This window comes from Enhydra lutris, unplaced genomic scaffold (genome assembly GCF_002288905.1).
Source record: "Enhydra lutris kenyoni isolate GAN:26980312 unplaced genomic scaffold, ASM228890v2 scaffoldscaffold25, whole genome shotgun sequence".
NCBI classification, from domain to species: domain Eukaryota; kingdom Metazoa; phylum Chordata; class Mammalia; order Carnivora; family Mustelidae; genus Enhydra; species Enhydra lutris.
This window is the reverse complement of record NW_019154109.1, coordinates 9,174,490-9,194,851: the sequence shown is the minus strand read 5'-3', so window position 1 is coordinate 9,194,851 and position 20,362 is coordinate 9,174,490. Positions and strand designations below refer to the sequence as shown.

General features: G+C 52.0%; 1 protein-coding gene across 7 annotated transcripts in view; it reads right to left on the bottom strand.

Moving 5' to 3' along the window:
* Window positions 1-2,176: 2,176 nt before the first annotated feature.
* Window positions 2,177-20,362, bottom strand: part of LOC111150988 (SLIT-ROBO Rho GTPase activating protein 2) — a 249,450-nt gene continuing 231,264 nt past the window's right edge. For 4 of the 7 annotated variants that reach the window (XM_022508662.1, XM_022508664.1, XM_022508665.1 and 1 more), the window contains 6 exons: window positions 19,438-19,662; window positions 15,447-15,526; window positions 13,037-13,217; window positions 11,351-11,497; window positions 7,585-7,909; window positions 2,177-5,522 (listed from right to left, as the gene is read on the bottom strand). In XM_022508662.1, the coding sequence (XP_022364370.1) occupies window positions 5,139-5,522; window positions 7,585-7,909; window positions 11,351-11,497; window positions 13,037-13,217; window positions 15,447-15,526; window positions 19,438-19,662 (1,342 nt within the window). In that variant the 3' untranslated portion in view covers window positions 2,177-5,138. Of the gene's footprint in view, window positions 5,523-7,584; window positions 7,910-8,126; window positions 8,166-11,350; window positions 12,235-13,036; window positions 13,218-15,446; window positions 15,527-19,437; window positions 19,663-20,362 lie in introns of those variants that run through there. The other 3 variants (XM_022508663.1, XM_022508667.1, XM_022508668.1) reach the window with 3 other exon arrangements.

Genomic DNA, 20,362 nt, shown 5'->3' with positions numbered 1-20,362 from the left:
ATTTTATTTATTTGACACAGGGAGAGGGGGAACACAAGCAGGGGGAGGGGGAGAAGGAGAAGCAGGCTTCCTGCTGAGCAGGGAGCCTGATGCTGGGCTGGATCCCAGGATCCTGGGATCATGACCTGAGCCAAAGGCAGACGTCCAAGGATTAAATCACCCAGGTGCCCCAAGGCCCATCTAAAAAACAAACACCTGGCCCCTTGCTCCCTCCTGATACTCCCCATTCAAAACCGGGTCTTTGCATAAGCTGCCAGGACTTCCTGACTGCCCTGCAGTGGCCTCCCAACCCACTCCAATCCAACCCATTTCCCATATACTGAAAGCTCCACGTCACCAGAGAATGAGCATCTCTAGCTGGCCTCCTCTTACCCACTGGCACCAGACACCTGAGCTTCCCTCCTTCTTAGAACATCTTTCGGTTGGTGTCTGTGACAGTGTGCTTTCCCAGCACCTACCTGTCACCTCTCCCTCTGTCTGTGCTGGCTCCTTTCTCTCTACTGGATTTCTAATTACTGGGACCTTCTTTTTTTCCATTTACACATTCTTGCTGGGAATTTCATGGTTTGAATATATACATAATAAAAGAGATCCTGAATTTCTTTGCAGGTCTGATCTGTCCCTAAATCCCCATATTCAGTATTCAAGAGTCTATTTGATATTTCTATTTGGACATCTAGTCGTCATTTCTGCTTTACCGAATTCTTGATGAACTGCCCCCAGGCACTAAGAACCTATTATTACATTGTTTCACTTTCCAAGTCCCGTTTGGCTTATCTCTTCTCCCTCACACCAGAAAGCTCCATTATCTGTTTCTCCGGCTTCATATTGTACAACAGTGCTTGGCACACAGCGAGGCTTAGAGTTTGTTGACTGACTGATGAATGAGTCTTTGGCACATGCACTATGCCAGGGTGGCTAAGAGAATAAAAAGAAGCTTCTTGTATCTATTGAGAGAGACATTTAGAGTAGATACTCATTAAGGCCATTTCCTAAATTCAGATCCCCCTGATCTCCTTTTGGGGTTGCTATCTGGGTCTGTTTTCAACTGTGTTCATTGTTACTCACTTCCATCAAGCTCCCTTCTGAATATAGAACGTGAATTAGCGGACCCTCCATGGTAGCCCGCCCTTGCCTTTAGGCTCTCTGAAAAGACTCGTTGGTCCTCTGCCCACAGCTTATAAACCAGCTCCATCTGCCAGGTCAGCACCTACGCCCAGGGGTGGAGAACTCCCCCAGAGCACGGGGGGCAGGACAGCCTCACCTTTGACTTCTCCAAGACCAAGGGGCCAGCAATTGAAGCTCAAGATGGAGCTCTACTACTAAAATGAAGGAGGGGGAAGAGAGGACAGGTTGGAAAGGCATGAGACAGATGGAAGGGATGGACTTTAGGGCATGGAGTCTGGTCCGGGGCTTGGGGTAGGGTTCCTCGTTATCACCATTGAACACCGGGCGACCCCTTGGAGAGGAGAGATCTGATCCCAACCCGGGGCTTTTGGTATTGGAAAAAGCCCAGTAAAAATAAGCGTAAGCCCTCGGATGCATTATCAGTTGCTACCTTTGGATAGCTTCACCCTTGACCTTATGATCTGCTGGAATCAAAATCTAAAGGCAAGAAAGCATTTCCTATGTCTCCCCACCGCCCCCCACTCAACACCAACAAGCATAGAGCTCAGCTCTTCTCCCAGACGCGGGGGCATCCAAAGGCAGGATGACTCAGGGCTTGGCTTGTGGAAGAAAGACAACCTTCAGTCACCCTTGGTTGTGGCTGGCAAAACCTGCGAGCAACCGGACAGGCCCCACTCTCCCAAGTGGGGAAATCTGACCAGCGACAGAAACGAGAACGGTCGTCCCTGAAAACAGGGTGGGTGCATTCTGTGGAGGAAATGGTTCTCATGGCAACAGACTGCCCAATGGGGAGCTAGAAGACTTTCTACAAAACCTCGTAGGTTTCACACTTGCGGTGAGTGGAAACGCTGCGGGGGGAAATGCACATTCTAGAAGCACTTGTGCCGTGCCTCACTGGGAGGGAGAGGGTGGTTGGCTCCTGAGGTCACATTTCTCTTGTTGCCAGCAGGGCTCTCTCGCCACAGACCAATCAAAATCCCTCCTGGGCAGCTGGACTCCTGGGTTGGAGATCTCAGGGGGCAGAAAGGGGATATGAACTGGCAGCATCGAAACCTAAAAACGTATTTTATTTCGAAGTTGTGCTTTGGATTTTCCCCAATCCAACATCTGTTGAGTGACAGTCTTAGGTTCACACAAAGCATCTCCAAGCATACATACAATATTCCAGTTATCAACACTATTTTAAAGAATATACCATTTTACACAAACGTGACATACAAGTCAGACGCCACAACATTGCAATTCCCTGGAAGATCTAAGCTTCTCTTCTGCACGTGGGGTACACACACCAGCCCTTCCGGTGGTCCGTTCATCCTGTTGCTGGCGTCATCTCTCCTCATCTCCTTGGGGAGAAACCAGGGTGCCCTGAGGAGGTTGGCTGAGACCAGTGTTTCCAGCTGACGGGCTGCTGGCTACAAACTCCTCTCTTCAGATAGGGATGCTGGTAGCCCCATCCCGCCTCCGATCCCCCAAAGACTGACCCGAGTCCGCACCAAGAGAAGGATCAATGCCTCAAGGGGCGGAGTGGGGCTCTCTGAAGCATCATGCTGGTCGAGGCAAGCAGATCTGAGGAAGACTGGTCTCCCTAGGCCCTGGGTGGCCAGCTCCTTTTGGCTTTTCGGTGTAAAGATCACAGTGTGCAGCCTGAATTCCAGTTGGCCGCAGGAGCTCTGCCGAGAAGGACTCTCCTTCTGTGGGTTCCTAGTCCCCTCGACAGGTCGGTCTCACAGGTGTCAGGAGCAGCAGAGAGGGGAAGACAACGTGGCTCCCAGAGCTGGGGGAAGTAGGTGGCTGCTCACACACTGTCCAGTTCATGAGGCAAATCAGCAGAGGGACACTGACCAAGGGGATGGTGGACACAAGTCATGTACAAGGGCCGCAAGAGAAATAAGGCAGGAACAACCAAAGGGGCCCAAAGCGTTGTCATTCAGAAAGCTTTGCTTTGACTTTCTCAGAGAGGAGTTTGCTGGGAGGAGGGGGAAAGGGCAGGTGTGGGTCCCAGAGTTGATTGGTTGGAGCAAAAGGAATGTAAAGTGAAGGGCAGGGCTTTCATTTTCATTAAGGAAACAGATCCTTCGGTCTGAAAGCCCCTGTTGGCTCAAGACCTGGGCAAGTCCATGTGACAGACGACCACAGGCCAGAGAACAGAGCAACAAAAGCCAAGAACCCAGAGGCCTGCGGGTCACTTCTCACAGGCTGACTCACTCGACTGAAGGAGTTCTTCCTTTCTCCTTTCTAGCTCTTGGGGTGGTCGTCCTGGTGTGCCAGGTTAGCCTTTAGTGATTAGCGATGCCCCCCAAAGCTGCTCTTTCCTTCACCCAGAACGAGGAAAATCCTACCACTTTCCACAGCACCAACTGCCAAACTTCAGAAGATCCAAAAAGGATCTTCTAGGCTAAACATAAGGAAACTCAGATTTTCCTATCTGAATGGCAACCCACCCCCTCTCCTGATCTATAGAAAATAAGGCTAAAAGCATAGCTTTAAAGCCAGAAGATAAAAAGGAATGAGCTTCAGCTTTAACGGAAGGAGTTGTCTGAGACTCATGAAACAGGGGGTGGGACAGTCCCCAGCCCTGGTACTGCCAAGACAGCATGAAGCCAGGGAAGCTGGGACCAGGGGCACCAGGTTTAGAGATCAGATTAAAGTAGGCAAGGGCATCATTTCTGCTTTTTTGGGAGGAGAACCAGAAAAAAGGCCAACAGAAGGCCAAAATATTCAGTATTCAATTTTTTATTTTGTTAGATTCCGGTCTCGGGAAGACTTTAGAGCCCACAGGGCCAAAGCTCTCTTAGTTGTTCTTATTTGGGGGGGGGCAGGTTTTAAGGAGTAATGTCTCTCTTTAATCTAACTAGGGCTCTCCAAGCCCCTGTTGGTCCCTGAAGAGAGATCTTACAGAATAACCAAACCAGAGGGGTGAACTTAGGTTACATTTTCATTTGGCAACAATTTGGGGGTTAGCAAAGCTGAATTTAATTTTTGAATAAGATAATGAATTTTGTCTTAAATGCCCAAAAACAGTGGAAGAAGGACCTATTTCTCACCTTTTCCAAACCTGCCATAAACACAGTAAAACTCTCTTAAGACTCTTTACCCTAAAAGGAACCAGCTATAAAACTGTCTTATACAGGAAAGTGTCTTAAATGGAAAATGGCCCATCAGAGACAAAGACAGGAACCCGAGAAATGTCTATACATTCAGAAAAACTTCAGAAGTTCTATAAAAAGACTGGGTTGTATTCTTAATGGAGGAGAGCAAAAGCAAACACCAATGACCAGTTCACACAAACAGAGAGAAGACAGAGAGAAAGCCCCCAACCCCAGACAGATTACAGGATCCAGTCGCATCCTGCTCAATTTTTTATGATGGAGAGATTTCAAAGGCTAGGTTCTCTGGCCCAGACAGAACAAGATTTGTAACAGAAACAGAGACCCCTGGTGGCTCTTGTGTGAACTGCCACAATAAGTTACAAAGAGACTCTTCTGGGACCAGGAGAGGCTCCACATGCCAGAGACTAGAAAAAAAAACGTGTGTGTGTGTGTGCGTGTGCGTGTAAAACGAAGAATGGACTATATATGGTTCTCTATAGTCAGTACCCAAAACAAGATGCCACTGAGAGTTGGCTTTCAGCAGCCAACCATCTGGTCAGGCATCCCCTGTGTCTGAGGGGACGGAGACGTGAGCCCGTGTCCTCGTGACTCGCCGTGCCAGATTTCACAGTGACCTGATAATGGAAAAACCTATCTCTGGCTAACCTAAGAACAGTATGTACTGCAGCTGGCTGGATTACGACGACGACGGGGAGAAGCAGAGGGCAGTGGGAAGGGCAGGGCAGGGTGATAACGAGGGCTTCATTCTCAAGGTTTTGGGTGATGGGAAGGCTAATTCCTGCAAGAACAACTTAGAATCTAATTTTCAACTGAAGTCCCCAAGCTAGTTAAATAGGAAGATTTTTTTAATAACAGTCAGTCCCTCCAGTCCCCTTGTCTAGAACAATTAAATTACATCCCTCAGACAGTACAAGACTTGTCAGTGGACTGTGGGGAAGATGATGAGTTGACACCAGGGCTAGTGGCGTTTGTTTTGGGGAAGACCGTGGGCTTGGGTCGTGTGGCTGGCGGCTTGACTGGGGCAGCCATCTTGACTGACTTGACAGGCCGGAAGGCGCAGGCGATGTCCCCGGCAGTGCTGGCACTGCGCTGGAAGGCGGGCTCGGGGTCCTTGAGGAGCTGGGTGTGCAGGGGGCTGGAGGGCTCCGATGTGGGGGCCACCACTGGGGAGGTTTTGAGGGGCTCCAAGGTGTCCAGAACCACATCAGGAGTGTGCTTGACACTGCTCTGCCGCTCGAGCTCCCGCAGCTCATTGAGGGCAGAGTTCATAGTTGCCTCAATATCCTGCAAAACAGGAAAGAGGAGGTGAGGCCGGTGGAAGGAGAAGTCCCCAAGGATCCTATTTCAACAGCATAGGCCAAATCACGAAGAAACCAACTGGAGGGAGATGTCCAGATTATTTTACTTGGCCAAAATCCTTAGACATATGAATGTTCAGAATGTGGGGAAGGAGAAAAAAGGGATTTCCATTATCAGGAGATATTTTTTTTCTTCCTTTAGAAAAGAGTGGCGGAGATGTCATTGTAAATCGAGTCCTCAGGTTTTAGAGATATGCACTGAAATAATTCTGGGTGAAATGACATATAATCCAGGGCGGGGGTGGGGGGGATTGCTGAAGTAAGAGTGGCCAGGAGTCTGGTCACGAGTATGTGGGATTTATTATCCGATTCTCTCTACTTTTGTGTATGCTTGGTATTGTACATAATAAACTATTTCTTACTAAGTGGTGGAGATTAAGTATGATCTTTGTTTTCTTGGCTTCAAAGCCAAAGGTCGAGAAGGGTCAAGGGCTGAGGAAAGGTTCCAGAACCCTCGGCCTGAAGATGCATCAGGACACCTCCCCCCCACCCCTTCGCCCACCCCTACCCCACCCCACCAGAGAGCCCAATTTGAGGAAGCCATTTCCCTCTACCCATCACCACGAGAGGGGACGGAAGAGTGACCAGGAGGGGGAGCCAGAGCCCGCACAGGTGAATCACCTCCCGGGAGCCACAGTGGAACCACCCAGCTCTCAGTAAACAGCAGAACCAAAGACCCTCTGTCGGCAGCCAGCTGCTCCTCAGGGAGACCTCCCAGCTCCCTCCCCACCTCTCCACACACTTGTGTCCGGCACCCCCAAACCACCACAGGGCTTTTCCTTGGAATCAGGCTCACACATTAAGATGACATGTTCCAAGCCACGGCCCTGGTTAAGGCCCTTACAGGGTGAGCTATGCTTTCTGTTGACGGTGATTTTCACTCATCCCTATGATGTTCTCAAACCATAAAAATGCTCAGGAAGAACCCCATCATCTCCTCAGTCCTGCTCTGTAGTAGAGTCTGTACCGGGAATGTATTCTAGCTTCGTCTTAACACCTGGCTCAGGAGGGAGCTGGGAGGATTCCCACGGTGCAAGGCAGATCGCAGCCACGAGCTTCAGCAGGCGCGCAGGAGGAGAGGGCTAGCAAAGCAAGACATCGCAGGCCCGCTGCTTAATACTATGCTTGCCAGGTACACCTTCCCTAAGCAGAGCATCCCAATTAAGCCAACAGAGACCGGACGCAGCCTCTATTGCCCCCTGAAGATGGGGCAAGAAGAATCTCAACTCAGTTGAAACATAGGAGGGCAGCGGGGAGCCCTTCGCTCCTACCTGGTCTAACGAAAATTATAGAGTTGGGAGAGGCGTCTGAGTGAACTGCCTGCAGCGACCCCGGAAGTCGGATTTTTAGAGGTGGGGCAGGATCGCTAATAGTCCACGGAAAACAGAGACTTGTCAGTGTGGTGCTTACGCGGAAGGAAGACCCCATAACCAGGGAGCTCACCGCCACTGCACCTGGGGACTGGGGCTGGAAACCCTTCGGTTACCTGCGCCCCCCGTGAACCCAGGAGCTGTCGGTGGTCTTCCACCTCCCATTAGAGACCAGGGATCAGCCGCAGGGAGCGGGGCCGGGGCGCGGCAGCGGTGACAGAAAAACATGGCCAGCACTACATCTGAGCCTCGACACTCGCGCAGCTTCACGAAAGCCTACCAGGCTCTCGAAACCCGAAACTTAGGCAGAATGGACCTATCAAAAGACTCTAATGTGTTGCTTTAAAAAAAGTACAAGCCTCGAGAGCCTGTACGTGAGTAAAAAGTCTGAATTCTTTTATTCTGTCTTCGAATTCTTGGGGAGAGTGGGATAGACGAATTATGCAGAGAGCTGCCTTCTCGGGTCCAGACGTCCAGCAGCCTCTGAACTCGGTATGTGGTGCACAGACTTCCGCGGTTTCAAGGCCCGTCATAATTAACGTAATTAACATGGCGCTATGTGGGCGCAACAAACGGAGACGTGCCAGCCGGGCGTCCAGAAGCCCGGCCCCACCTTACCTGGGCAATGACCTCAGGGTCCACGGGCCGATGGTTATTGAAGCTCTTTGACCTCCCTGCTGTCACTGTCTTCCGGATCTGTGGACTGTCCAGCCGATTCTTCAGGGATGAGTGGCGGCTGATGGAGTTGAGGCTCCCATGCCCACTGATGGAACACTTATCTGGCCCTTCCTTGGGGAGACTCTGGCTCATGATGGGCTGGGAAGATGGGCGGCAGCTAGCCCCCACCCCCGGGGTGGCCGAGTCAGTCAGGGAACTGCTCAGCCCATGGCTGTCGCTCCGAAATGTTTTCCGGATACTCCCAGATTCTGGCCTCTTCCTTTGCCTTCAATCACAAACAGAAAGGGCAGCGTGATCAGGGAGTCCTGGCCCCGAGGAAGCTGGGGCAAGAGTGAGAGAGGGGCAGGTGTTGGCATCCACGACTTCTGGAAGAAGAGGGACACAATGGCACGTTCTCTCCTTGGCCTCACCTTCCCTTGCTTTCTATGTGTCTCTGGTCCCCTGCCACCCCCAACCTGGGCAAAGCAGAAACAGATACTTACTTGGTGGTCTTGGGCTTTGAGTTCCGGAGATGTAAGATGCTACCAGGAAAAATGTCTGATTGAGTTAAAGTTTCTAATGGAAGACAGATTCACAGAAAGGCCCCCTCCATTACCTGTTTTGAACAGAAACCTAAGAAACCTATCCAGGTAGGAGAAAAGTTCTCACCATCACCAAGAAGGCAAGAGGAGAATTGGTTTTTCCAAATTCTAGCATGTTTCTTAGTCCAAGCACAAGATTGTGATCATTTTGGACTCAGGTAAGAGGCTGTTGTTGCTTCTTGGGCAGACATGGAAGAAGAGTATTTTTCAAGAGGCTGCAGTGTGGCAGGGTCAGGGCCAAGTTTGTGCCTTTTCTTAGGGTGGAAATACATCTACGTGACCCTAAGTCACCCAGTACTGGGCTGAACCCTGGCTCTGCGTGAGCTTCCTTCAGCCCGCTGAGACTCTCCCACAAGATGGCCTGGTGGAATCCTAGTAGCATGGGTGTTGCCTACTGCCGAACAATTTCATTTTTTTCCTTGGAATTAGGTTCACAAGGATCTAATCTAAGAAGAAATCCGACTTCTGGTTTGGGCTGGCAGCCGGGCAGCTCTGATCTCGAAACCACTAAGGGCCACAAAGGCCGAGGCAGGAGCTGAGGTGGAGGAAGGGAAGGGGTGGGACTGAAGGTGGAGTGCTGGTCAATGTGGCCGAGCCAGTGTCCTAAGCCAGTCCTGGTCCCGTTCACTGGTCATTTCTTCTCCATGCGCTCCCTGCAGCTGCCCACTTGGGCCATTAAGCCCTGGGCGTCAGCCACTCTTGAGCAGAAAGAGGATGTTCTCAGAGTCTTATAAGGCCCGGCCGAAATGGCTCTTCCCGGGTACCCCAAGTCCAAGGGCAGGCAGAAGCAATCACTCCCTCTTCTGTTCCTCTGTTCCTTCGGGGCTTCCGATGGTGCTGCTTTTTAGCCACCTGTCCATACAGCCTTTCCTTTGCCGGACTGAGTGCCGAGGCCCCAGTACCACCTTATTCATCTCTGAATAACCAGCACGGGCGCTCGGCACAACAGGGAGCCCTCACTAAATGTGTGAAATTAAATCGAACGCCACACCCAAATAACTCTTTGCTGATTTCCTTTTTCCACTTATGGATCGCTGACTCACAGAGCTCAGACCGCTGAGGAGGCAGCTTATGGAGTGGCTGGTGTGGGCCAGGTCTCTGGCCAGGCCCCGGGGACAGGAGGAGAGGAAGGCAGAGCTGCTGGTTTCAAGATGCTCAGCCTGGTGGGTTATCCAAGTGCGGCCTCGGTCCTGGGAGAGACTAAAACTGCTGTGGGAGGACAGGACGCGGGCACCTAACTCAGGTCCCGAGGACCTTGGGGGTGGCAGATGGCTTTCCCCAAAGAGGTCAATCCTTGGGCTACGACTTGAAGGGAGAGGAGGAGCTGATCCGGGAGGAAGGGGGCAGCAGATGCAAAGGTCCAGGGGTGTGAGAGAACCTGGGGCCTGGGAAAGGAGGGACGTGTGAGGCAGGCAGGGAGGCTGGCAGAGCAGAGTCACTCCTCAGGGCAAGCACGGCCGGGGGCTGCCACTGGCCCATCGACTAGCTGGAGCCCGTGTCCTCCGAGAACCCCATCCTGACGTCACCAGGTAAGGAGCTCAAGGGAACCGCCCTGACTTTCCACCTGGTGTTCATCTTTTGACTATTTCAGCTATTATCCTGTACAATTTCTTGGTACAGATGGCATCAAATATCTGATGGCTTAGAAACATGTACCTAACTAATTATTTAACTCTCCCTCCACCAACCCCGCCTTGGTTTCTGGGTTAAGGAGAGGATTACAACCTTATGATGATAGGCTTATAATTAACACAGACTTGTAAATACATAAGAAAATGTGATTAGTCCACAGTTACTTTTTACTAGCTCGGCCCTCCCAGCGGGGCACTGGGCTGGAGGGAAATAAATAAATTCCTTGTTCTTTTTTACTGGTCTGCCTTAAATCATACCTATGCTAAGTGAGCTGAATCAGCGACTTCACTAACTTGAGGGCCAAAGATGGAAAAGAGCCACGTGCCCCAACCACTCCCCGTGCTACCGGCTGGTTGGAAGAAAGCCAAGAGATCCGGGGAGCTGGTGCAGTTTAAAAACAACAAAAGCATCTTTTATTCTCCTTCCAGTTTCAGTGTCCAGAGGCTATGGTTAACAGGTTTCCAATGTGCCAATCATTTCATTCCTCCAAAGCCAGAGGGGAATAAAAACTGTACATCATCTGCAATCCGTGTTCATCAGGAAGGCCCTGGGGCTTGTCATCCCGCTGGCACTGGGCCAAGTTTCAGGGTCTGGCGGAAAGACGTCTGCAGGCTTTGGGACTTGGTGTCTGGCCCCTTGAGATGAGCTTAGTTCTCCAATAACCTGAATGTCTCTAGGGGAGGCAGCAGCGCACGGGCGTGGAATCCCTCTAGCCGGCCAGATCGGGTGTGGGTGGAGTTAAGACCCTGGGATGGGGCTCACAGCCGCAATGAAAGCTGGGGCCAGAGTTAAGAGCCTGCCGGACAGGGATGGGAATCTGCAAAGGGACTAACGGGACGATGACACAGGGCTAAAGCAACAGGGAAAACACGGACAATTATTTCTACTGGTATGAAAGGGCAGAAGGGCGCTGGGGGTTAGGCAATGATGAAAGAGCTCAGGACAAAGCTTTCCTTGGGGGGCGGGGGCAGGCAGAGCGGTCTCCTTTCCTTGATGGGGCGAATGCCAGACAGGGCAGGAAACAGACACGTGGTCTCTCAGTAAACCCCTCTGGGGTCATGTGAGCCTAGTGGAAGACGCACGCGAAGTTGGATCTTTGGACAGAAAAGGAAGGGCCAGGAAGACAGCAAAGACTATTATTTGGGGAAGAATTGGAAAAGAGAAGGCACCTCTGAGAAACAGTGCAAAACCAAGTTGCATAAAGGGACCAAAGCTTTGGTCAAGTTTCCATCATCAGCCGGGGCCCTACCGGAGCTGAGGGACACTGCACGAGCCCAGGGTGGGGCGGCCTTTCACAGCAGGACCCTGGGATCTGCAGGCAGGGCCTGGGGAAGCTTCCTCAGCCCTGTCCGCCCTGCAGCAGTGGTGAGCACATGCAGTGTTAGGCCGGGCAGGGAGGTGCGGCACAGGCTTGGAGAGGGGCATGAGGCCGGAGGGCGAGGCTAGGTGTCACAAGGCATTCAGGGGAGCAGAAAATGAAAAGCAGAGCTTACTTGTTGATGTTTGCAAGATAAATATCGGCTACATGACCCCCACTGGGACAGCTGGCCCCCGCTCTGGCTGTCACCTTTTCTTCAGGTGGCTCAGAAATGACCTCAATGTCAGACTTGGGGCTGGACCTCTCCACGACACCGTCCTCGCTGGGGGAGAAGGGGCAGGCAGGCAGGGAGGAGGGGGAAACAACAACAACACAAAAAGCAGTGTTAAATCGGCGAGATGGCCCCCCACACACACGCGACCCCCGCGACAGCTCTGAGGCAGCAGTGACACCTGGCTGGGCTAGCTCTGCGCGCAGAGGCAAGGAAAGCTAAGGGCCTTTGGAGGGTCATTAAATAAATATAAATAATCCCGCTGCGTTCTGTGGGATGCTGTGCGGCCGCCACAAGGCTGAGCTAGAGGACACCTGGATTCGAGGCCTCTGCCTTCGACCCCTCGCTGCTTTCCCGGGACGGCTGTGCCGGGGCAACCTCCTGGAGAAGGAGGCTGCCAGTCCAGAGTGCGGTTTATCTGTTGAGGTCCTGAGCACTGAGGGCCAGGACAGGCTGCTCTGCGCTGGCCCTGGAGATGCCGGCGTTGAGGCAGGACACCACCACACTCGGTCGTCGTGCATCGAGCCCCACTTATAGCGTCCAAGCCGGTCCCAGGTCATTCCACTGCTCTCCCGGCCCCTCTGGCTACTGATGACAAGGAAAGCCCCTTCTCCCCCACAATTCATCTTCTCTCGGTCCCGTAGTGAAGTCATAATGCTAAATTTGGGAGGGTCCTGTCCACGCACAGATGGCCACCAGGTTTGCGATGTTATCAACAGAGGGAGGATCTCCCTGCAGAACGAGCCGGGGAGAGGCTGGGAGGGTGCAGACTCACTCAGGATATCAACCTTTAAAAAATAATATTAAGGGAAGGACTAAAAACACTGACAGTATCAGCATCGCATCCAAGGGCAGGGAGTCGGGGGCAGAGGCAGGGCAAAGGGGCAAGGAGGCAGGCTGGGGCTGCAGGGGTGGGGGGAATCACGGGGGTGGGGGGAAAAGTGCTCCTGCCCCAGAGACTTTGCTTTAAAGGGCAGGGGGCCACCCGACAGCCCAGCTGATTAAGTCCCTCTGGGCCCGGTTCCCATTCCCTTTGCTCCCCAAAGCCCTCTCCCCTCCTCTCCCTGTCTTTCCCCACGTCAACCTCATCTGGGTTAAATGAACTGGCTCGTTTCCATCAGGCCGCTTAAGCTAGATGTCTCCTAGAAAAGCAACGTATCATTTTCATTTGCAAGTGGAAAAGCGCCATCAGCGGCCCAACTGGTTGGGATGAGCAAAGTTTGGGGTTTTCTTGTTTTGTTTTTAAAAATAAAAGAAGTAAAAACGTTTTCCCACTCTGAGCTTTCCAGAACGGAAATGTAAGTGGTCAAACTATAACCCCTCATTATCACTCATCAGGTTTAAGTGTGGATGAGCAGGAGTGCTGGGAAGTTTCCAAAATGACTAGCGGGGTGGTGGGTGGGTGGGGAGCGACTCGCAGGGGGAAAAGATGAAAAAACAGTCCTCCACGGAGTCTGGGTGGGGTCCTTCAGGGACAGGGTTGGCTTCCCCTGAGGGTCGGTCTCTCTCACCCTCCTACGGAGCCAGAAATAAAGTCTCTCTCCCACAGCGCAGCCGGGGATGCCTAGAGGGGCAGGGGACCCAACGTACGTGTCTTGGACCACGATGTACTGATGGGGGATGAGTCCATCGATGCCATTGTGCCGGCCTTCCCACCAGTCATCAGAAGCCCGCTGGTAAAGCAGCAGGGATGCCCCCTTCTTGAAGGACAGTTCTCGGGCTGTCCGGCCCACGTAGTCAAACTTGGCAATGGCCTCGATGGGCTCACACTCTGAGAAGGGCAGAAAAGAAGGAAACACATGTTGGGACCCAGAGGCTCAGGAAACTGGGCGGAAAAGCCCAATTAGCTGAACTTACACTGGTGGGAAGATAACCCGGTGTGAAAACTAAGCCACGGAGGCTCGATGGCCGAGGCAGGGATCCCCGTGCAGACGGCACCGTCGCCCTGAAAGCACGTGTGCGCCCTTTCCTGCCTTTGGCCATGCTGCTCCCCCCACCTGGAAGCCCCTCCTCTCTCATCTTCCTGACAAGTACACTGAGTCACAACTGAAACAGCATCATTAAAACACAAAACAATACAAAGAATACTTTATTCTCTCAGCAGTTTTCCATGCAAAAACGAACCACACGTGCATGGCGGGAGTCTCGTCTTGCTTGGACACAGTGTGCCTCCTGGGAGAGCGCGTCACGCTGCCCAACAGACTGAGCCCCGCTCAGGGCAAATGTGAACTTCTTTGGTGCGTCCACAGCTCATAACGCCAAACCCTATCGCTGACCTTGTCCTGCTGCATTTATAAGCTCTTTTCTGATCATAAAATAACTCCATTAATTGCAGAACATTTATCATACTGTACGCTCAATACAATAAATTTTATTTATACTATCCATTCCCCCTAGTAGACCATGAACTTTTAGTCTCTGTAGGGAGAAAATAACTCAAACAATCTACTTTCCATGGAGCAAAATAGAGAAATATATTTTGTAGCTAATACAGGGGAAAATGGACATAAAAGTAATTTGAAAATTAAAAAGGGGTTTACAAAGGCAGTGACTTTTTATTTTTGGGTGAGCTTCTGTCTCCTCTGCATAAAAAAGTACCTTTTTCATGAGTCTGTTAGGAGGAGTCAATAATCAGCAGTTTGTAAAAGCACTAAGAACAGGGCGGGCCTATAGTGAGCACGGGGGAGCAGGCATTAGCCCTGATTCTTAGTGGGTCGTCATTACCATTATCTGCGCTGAGCGGCAGGGGGAAGGCCAGAGAGCAAGAAGGCTCCCAGAAACCTGGACCCTGAGGTTAAAGTCGGTATTCCAAGGCGTGGACAGGAAGACTGCCTATAGACAGGACCAGGCGCAGCCAGCGTGATGGGTGAGCCTGCTCCAGGCCTGGAGGTTTCTCTCCAAGAGGCCCACCAGAGAAGGCCTAGCTAAATATCCCATCTCAGTTCTGTACAGCCTTGGGCACATCACTTGACCTCTCTGGCCTCTGTCTGGTCAGCTATAAGATAGTGGGTAGCTCTATTTCACTAGGATTAAGAGATAAGGCCTACAAAGCTTCTAGCAGGGACAAATTTCCCTCCTTCACCTATTCCCCTCCTGTAATGGGGAAGATTATCGTACTGATCCATCTGACTTCGGCATCCAAATAAGCAGCCCTAATTTTTTTCCTTCTCCTCTAAAAAGCTGGCCTAGGATTGTAAAATTCACAGCGAGGCAGAAAGCAGGGAAGGCTCCAAAGACTGTGCCATTTCGTTCTTGTGCCCAGAAAATTCTGAGGCCCCTTGTCAGCTGCTGAGTCTTCCAAGAGCCCAAGGGGTCCAGAAGTGAAGGCGCGGAGCTGTTGGAAGGAGGGACGGCGTGCTGGCCGGACAGACCCTAATAAATCACGGGCGCTGCGGAGGAGCCGGCGGCGACAGCTGCACATCCCGCCTCGCGATGCTCACCGCTGGGCTGCTCAGCGCTCGCATGGCTGTACTTTGGAAAGGGTCAATTTTTCCAGTCGGCAGGCGTGAAAGCGTGTGGTTTCTGCATCCTGAGTCCCTCCCCTCTGGCTTGCTTCTGTTGGGTTCCGGGTACCAGCTTCTCTATTCCCCAGGCCTACGGTTTTCTCAAATGAGCTCTCCTTGACTTTGGTCTCCAGCTGCCTGGCCAGAGTCTAGGCTGTAACGGGGGACCAACACCACGCCTGGGAGGCAGGCAGGCAAGACAAGGAGCTTGAAGGTGGGTGAGGGGCAGGGAGAAGGGGCGAGAAGCTTTAAAGGCTCTGCAAGGTGCTCCATCTCTGCTTTAGCACAGAGACTGTTCTCCTTGAGAAGGTGGGCTGTCGCTCCAGGAAAGGGAAAAAATGAAAACGAGACAGGAGAGCCCCCTGCCTGTCTTCAGGGGGCTGCTGAGCTGCAAGGTGCACTGGGAGCACAGGCTATATAATCCTTTCCTTCCACTTCACCGTCCTCCCCCTGCCACAATCCTGTGGCCCAGCTGCCCTGGAAGTAGCACCCCCTACCGTCATCGCTCGTGTGGTGCTCTGTGGTCACGTCCTGGGTTGAGTCCTCAGCCGAGGTGGTCTCTCCATGAGGGCTGTCACTGCAACAGAAGCAAGAGACATGGGGACCTCAGCCCCTCGCTGACCAAACTCTTGTCTTCTCCTTCACGCAGTTTCCTTGGAGCAAGGGCATGGAAGCCGTCTCACGCTCTCCACCTCTGGACTGCTCCCAACGATGATGGTAAAACACAAGGCTCCAGAGGTTCTCTAGTCGCTGCTGCAAAAACTATTTGAGACTGCCTGGGGCTTAGAATATCCTGAGACAGAGGGAACCCCTTTTGAACTTACAGAATAAGTCTTTTTGAAAATACAGAGCAATTCAACCCCTCAAGGGCTGTTTTGGGTGAACTAGTCCCTGGAGGTAGCCCATGGAAGAAAACACTAGGCTTTTGCCTGGGACACAACAGGACCTGAAAACCAGCCCTGACACTCGGTAGCTGTGGGACCCTGGGCAAGGGACGGAATCTCTTTAAGCCTCAGCTACCCAAGGCTGATAGTCTGAGGCTAGTGGTCTGTAAAATGTCACAGCGTCGCCTGAAGACTCACTGAGACATGACACAGTGGTCAGTAAGTGGTCTTCCTTTCCTTCTTTCTCATTTTGCTTATGTCTCTAGGCTTTGTGGTTTGGTCTATCATGGGTGAGAGAGTGGGAGGTGAGTCAGAGGGAGACGAAGAGTCTGCTGTGGGCCGGACTCTGCGAGAGGGCAGGGCATGGAAACTGGTCAAGTTCTTCAACAGTTTATGGAGTCTAAAATCATCCAGGGTTGAGAAATGAGAATGGTCAGGGAAGCTCCCGGGAAAACCATTTCCACTCCTGGTCTCCTGCCTTGTGGACATTAGAGTGGATGGAGATGGGCACCAGGAAATTCTAACTTCCTGAGAAACAGACAAAACCCCCATTCATTGCTAAAGCTTCTTCCTCTGGCAGTTGGTAGTAACAGGAGAGCCTTTCCAGGCAATTCTATGGAAGCATTAATTACCACCTCCTCTACCCTCCACCTGGCCTCACGATTCCTACCTTTGAGCCTATAGCCTTTCCCTCCCCTTGGAACAGGGACAGGTCTTTCACTCCAGAAGGTTCCGCAAAGACCAGGGGATCAGTTCAGAAGTCAGCTCCAAGGAGGCTCTCCAGAATCCAGAGAACTTTCTGGGAGAGCATCAACAGGATTCCTCCTTTTTTATTTTTATTTTTAAAAATTTTTTAACCATTTCCTGAGCACTTAACTACCAGCAAGACGCTGCTCCAAGCGCATTACATGAACTAATTTATTCATTACAACAACCCTATGAGACAGGTAGTCTTGGTTTCCCATTCTATAGATGTGGAAACTAAGCCACAGAGCAGCGATGTAATTTTCCTGAGACCACAAAGTTAGGATGTGGCAGATGAGTGTCGGAATGAAGGAAGGAAGGAAGGAAGGAAAGAAGGAAGGGAGGAAGGAAGGAAGAAAAGACCCAGAGAATCCTTCTTACCAAAAAATGTGGGCACAGTTTTTCACTGTTTACTGGGCCAAAACCTCTGATGAGCTTCATGACATTCTAGAAGCCCTCAGGGCCACAAGGGCATACAGGGCAAAGGCTCAGTTTCCTCCAGAGTTGCAAGTGTAGTTACGTGGCCATCCACAAAGGCAGCAATTCTCCAACTTCAGGGAGTCCTGGACAGCTTGTTAAAAGTGGACTACCTCACCCCCAGAGTTTCTAAGTCTCGAGGGCCAGGCGGAGCTGGAATGTCTGTATTCCTAGCCAGTGCTATGTCACGTAGGTGTTGTTGGTCCAAAGACTCCGCTTGGAAAACCACTGCTCTAACGGAAAAGTGAGATGATGCCTTTACTAGGCCCCTGGTAGCTCTGGAATTCTATGCTTGACTCCACACCCACATGCTGGCCACACCGCAAGCCTGCGGACACCTGCGGTCTGCAGAGGCCCCGCAGGCCGAACAGCAGGCAGTCCCAGGGAACTGGATTCTAGCTGCAGGGCTTGGTAAGCGAGGTGGAGGGGGACTGCCCTCTCCTCTTCACAGCTACGGGGAGGCCAAGTGGCCAGCAGGTCCCTCTCCCTGGCTCTTCCAGTCTCCCGGCCACTCTTCAGGATTCTCAGGCTCTAGACCCCTTCCACCACTCCCCCCGCCACACCCTTCATCCATCTTAGCTTGCTTCCCTGGCACTTCTTTCTCCTCTCAAAGAAGAGAGGCTGGGAGCCTTCTGAGTGGGTGAGTCTAGCAGTCAGAAGGTCCTTCTCTTGGTCCTCGGGTGCTTTGCCTCCCACCCAGTCTGCGGTAGTAACATTCCCTCACTGATCTTGCTGTTTGTCCAGAGGCTGCTAATGATAGTCGGATGCACAACGAACAGTGGGGGGGGGGGGGGGGGGCGGGCAAGGGGGCTGCTCCCTGTGAGTCACCCCTGCAGTGATTCTGTCTGCTTCCCTGGTCTGGGACTGGGGGAACAGGGCTTGGAGAGGGGGGCTCTGTGTCCAGGGATCGGCCCTGAGATATTTGAGACGTGAGGGCACACTTTGGAAGGAAGATAAAGCAGGCACTGGGAGCACTACTTCCACAGCTTTTCAACCCTCCTGCGAGAGAAACCGATGCTCCAAGTCACATGGCCAAGGACAGCTCCCTGGAGTGCATCAGCTTGTAGGCTGAGACCTGAACGACTTCCCCCGTCCCCACCAAGCATCTGTCAGTGACGGAAAGCTTTCTCTCAGAGCTGGCAAATGTGGGCTTCTCCAGCTCGGACCCAGGTGCCGGGATCTGCGAGACAGCGGACAAGGCCAAAGCCAGGGGTGTCAGTGGTATTTTTACATTCACGGACACATGAATATCACGTTCTTCACTCCTCAGGCAGGAGGCTGTTCCGTGGTGATCAGGGAGAAGCATGGGCCCACTGGCCTCTAATTAAGTCAACAAACTCCCCCTCCTCTCCCTGCCTCAGTGGGTAGCAATGGGGCTGCTGAACTGGTTCCAGATGTTGCGTTCAGACGGAATCCGATTTGCGCTGGCTCATGCTTTTAGCTCAGGCTGAAGCACCATTCGATGGGGAACATGTGAGAGGATGGGGGGGAGGTAAGGGACATTAAGGAGTAAAAGACAGAGGTGGCTGCCTTTGTGTTTGATGGGAAAACGACACTGTCAGTGGTACCCCCGGGGTTTAGTGTGGGGTCCTGGATGGTGTCCTGTACTAAGACGTGTCAAGGTTGGAATCCCCACCCCTGAAGTGGCCTGAAAGATTGTCACTGGCCTCTCTGGGTTACAGTGACTGTATCTGTAATATGGAAAGAATAATTTGGTAATTGTCTAACAGAAGGATCTAGTAAAGATGTGCCCTAGGGATTCCTTTTACATCTCTGTTCCCAGCCTCGGTCATGAAAAACCTCGCCCCGCAGGATTTAATCTCGCTTTAGGGTGGAAGTATGCCTAATCTGCCAAAAACGGAGCTCACCCCTTCTTCTCTTCACAAATTTCTGCGATCATTCTAAATTATCGTTGTATAAACTCACAGTGAGGGAACGATGCCTCAGACCTTATAGGCATGAGGCATAAGAAAGAAATTCTTTCTGGGACCCGGGATTGTGTCTCTCACGACACACAACCCAGAGCAGGAGCCCTAGAGACATTGTTGACTGATGAGCATCTGTTCTAAATACAACTTTACAAATTTTCCTCTCCTGGAGATTATTAACATTCCTATTATTGCTGTCATTATTTTCCAGAATGGTTCCTCACCACTAAGAACTCATAAGAAATAGGGAGGTGGCACCAAATGGCACTTACTCCATACGTCGGGTTGAGGCAGGGCACTGCCCGAACCACCCCACCCCCCAGATCCCGGCAGCTTGAAGTGGGAGGCTGAGAGGCTCTGGGTGTTTCCCTTGGGTCTCGCTTGGCCATCTGGCCCCCATACCCAGTGTACACCGGGGATACCCCCCACACCGCCTCCAGCCCAGAGCCCCCTACCAGTAGTCCTCCGTGCTTCCTCCTCTGCTGTAGACGGGACCCTCCAGCTCCCTGGAGGTTGGGAAGATGTTCTCATGCTGGATGATGGTGGTTTTGATCAGCTCGTTCACGTGGGCTTGGCAGGACACCTGGTCGTGGCCCTCAGGCACTGACATCAGTGAGGGCCCGAAGCAGATGGCGAGATTGTAGGGGTCCATCATGTTCTCTTCACTGAACTGTGATAAACTGGAGGAGAAGGGAAAGGGGCAAGCTGGAAAGCACTCGCATGAATGCCCAGAGAACACAATCATGGGAGGCACTGCCAAGAGCAAGAGCAGAAGTTCCACAGATTGCACCTGCTTTTCTGGGCATCGGAGCCCTTCTAGAAAGTCCGCAGGGAGAAGACAGTGACCGGTCATTCAGGAGCCACCTCCTAGCAGGCCTCACCCCTCCTCTCTCACCAGCTCCTCGTTCAAATTCTACTTGCCACCCTACCACCGCCCCCCGCTCCACACCTTCTCGGCCACATCTCCCCGGCCTCGAGAACACACCACTCCGTAGAGCGGGGACGACTCCCACACACCAACCCACTAAAGCTGCCAGAGCAGATGGAGACCCTCAGGCTGCCCTCATAATGACACGGTCAGAAGACGCAGGCGTTGTGCGCTGTGTACCTTCCTGCAGAGCAAAATAATCAAATTACTAGGGATCTTCCATTCCGAGCTCTAGGCTTATTAAAAAAATTCGCCAACCGATTAGCTTTTGCATTCCATTAAACAAGTGAATTTCTTTCTGGAAGCTAATGTAATTGTTTTTCATTTCCATAATATCCTCTACTATTACAATCAGGATTTATTCAGGAAAAGGTCAGCATGCCGCTCAGTTTCTGCTCAGGCCTCCTCTGGATGCAGTCTGACTTTGTTATTGGCTATTTCACAACTGGCCC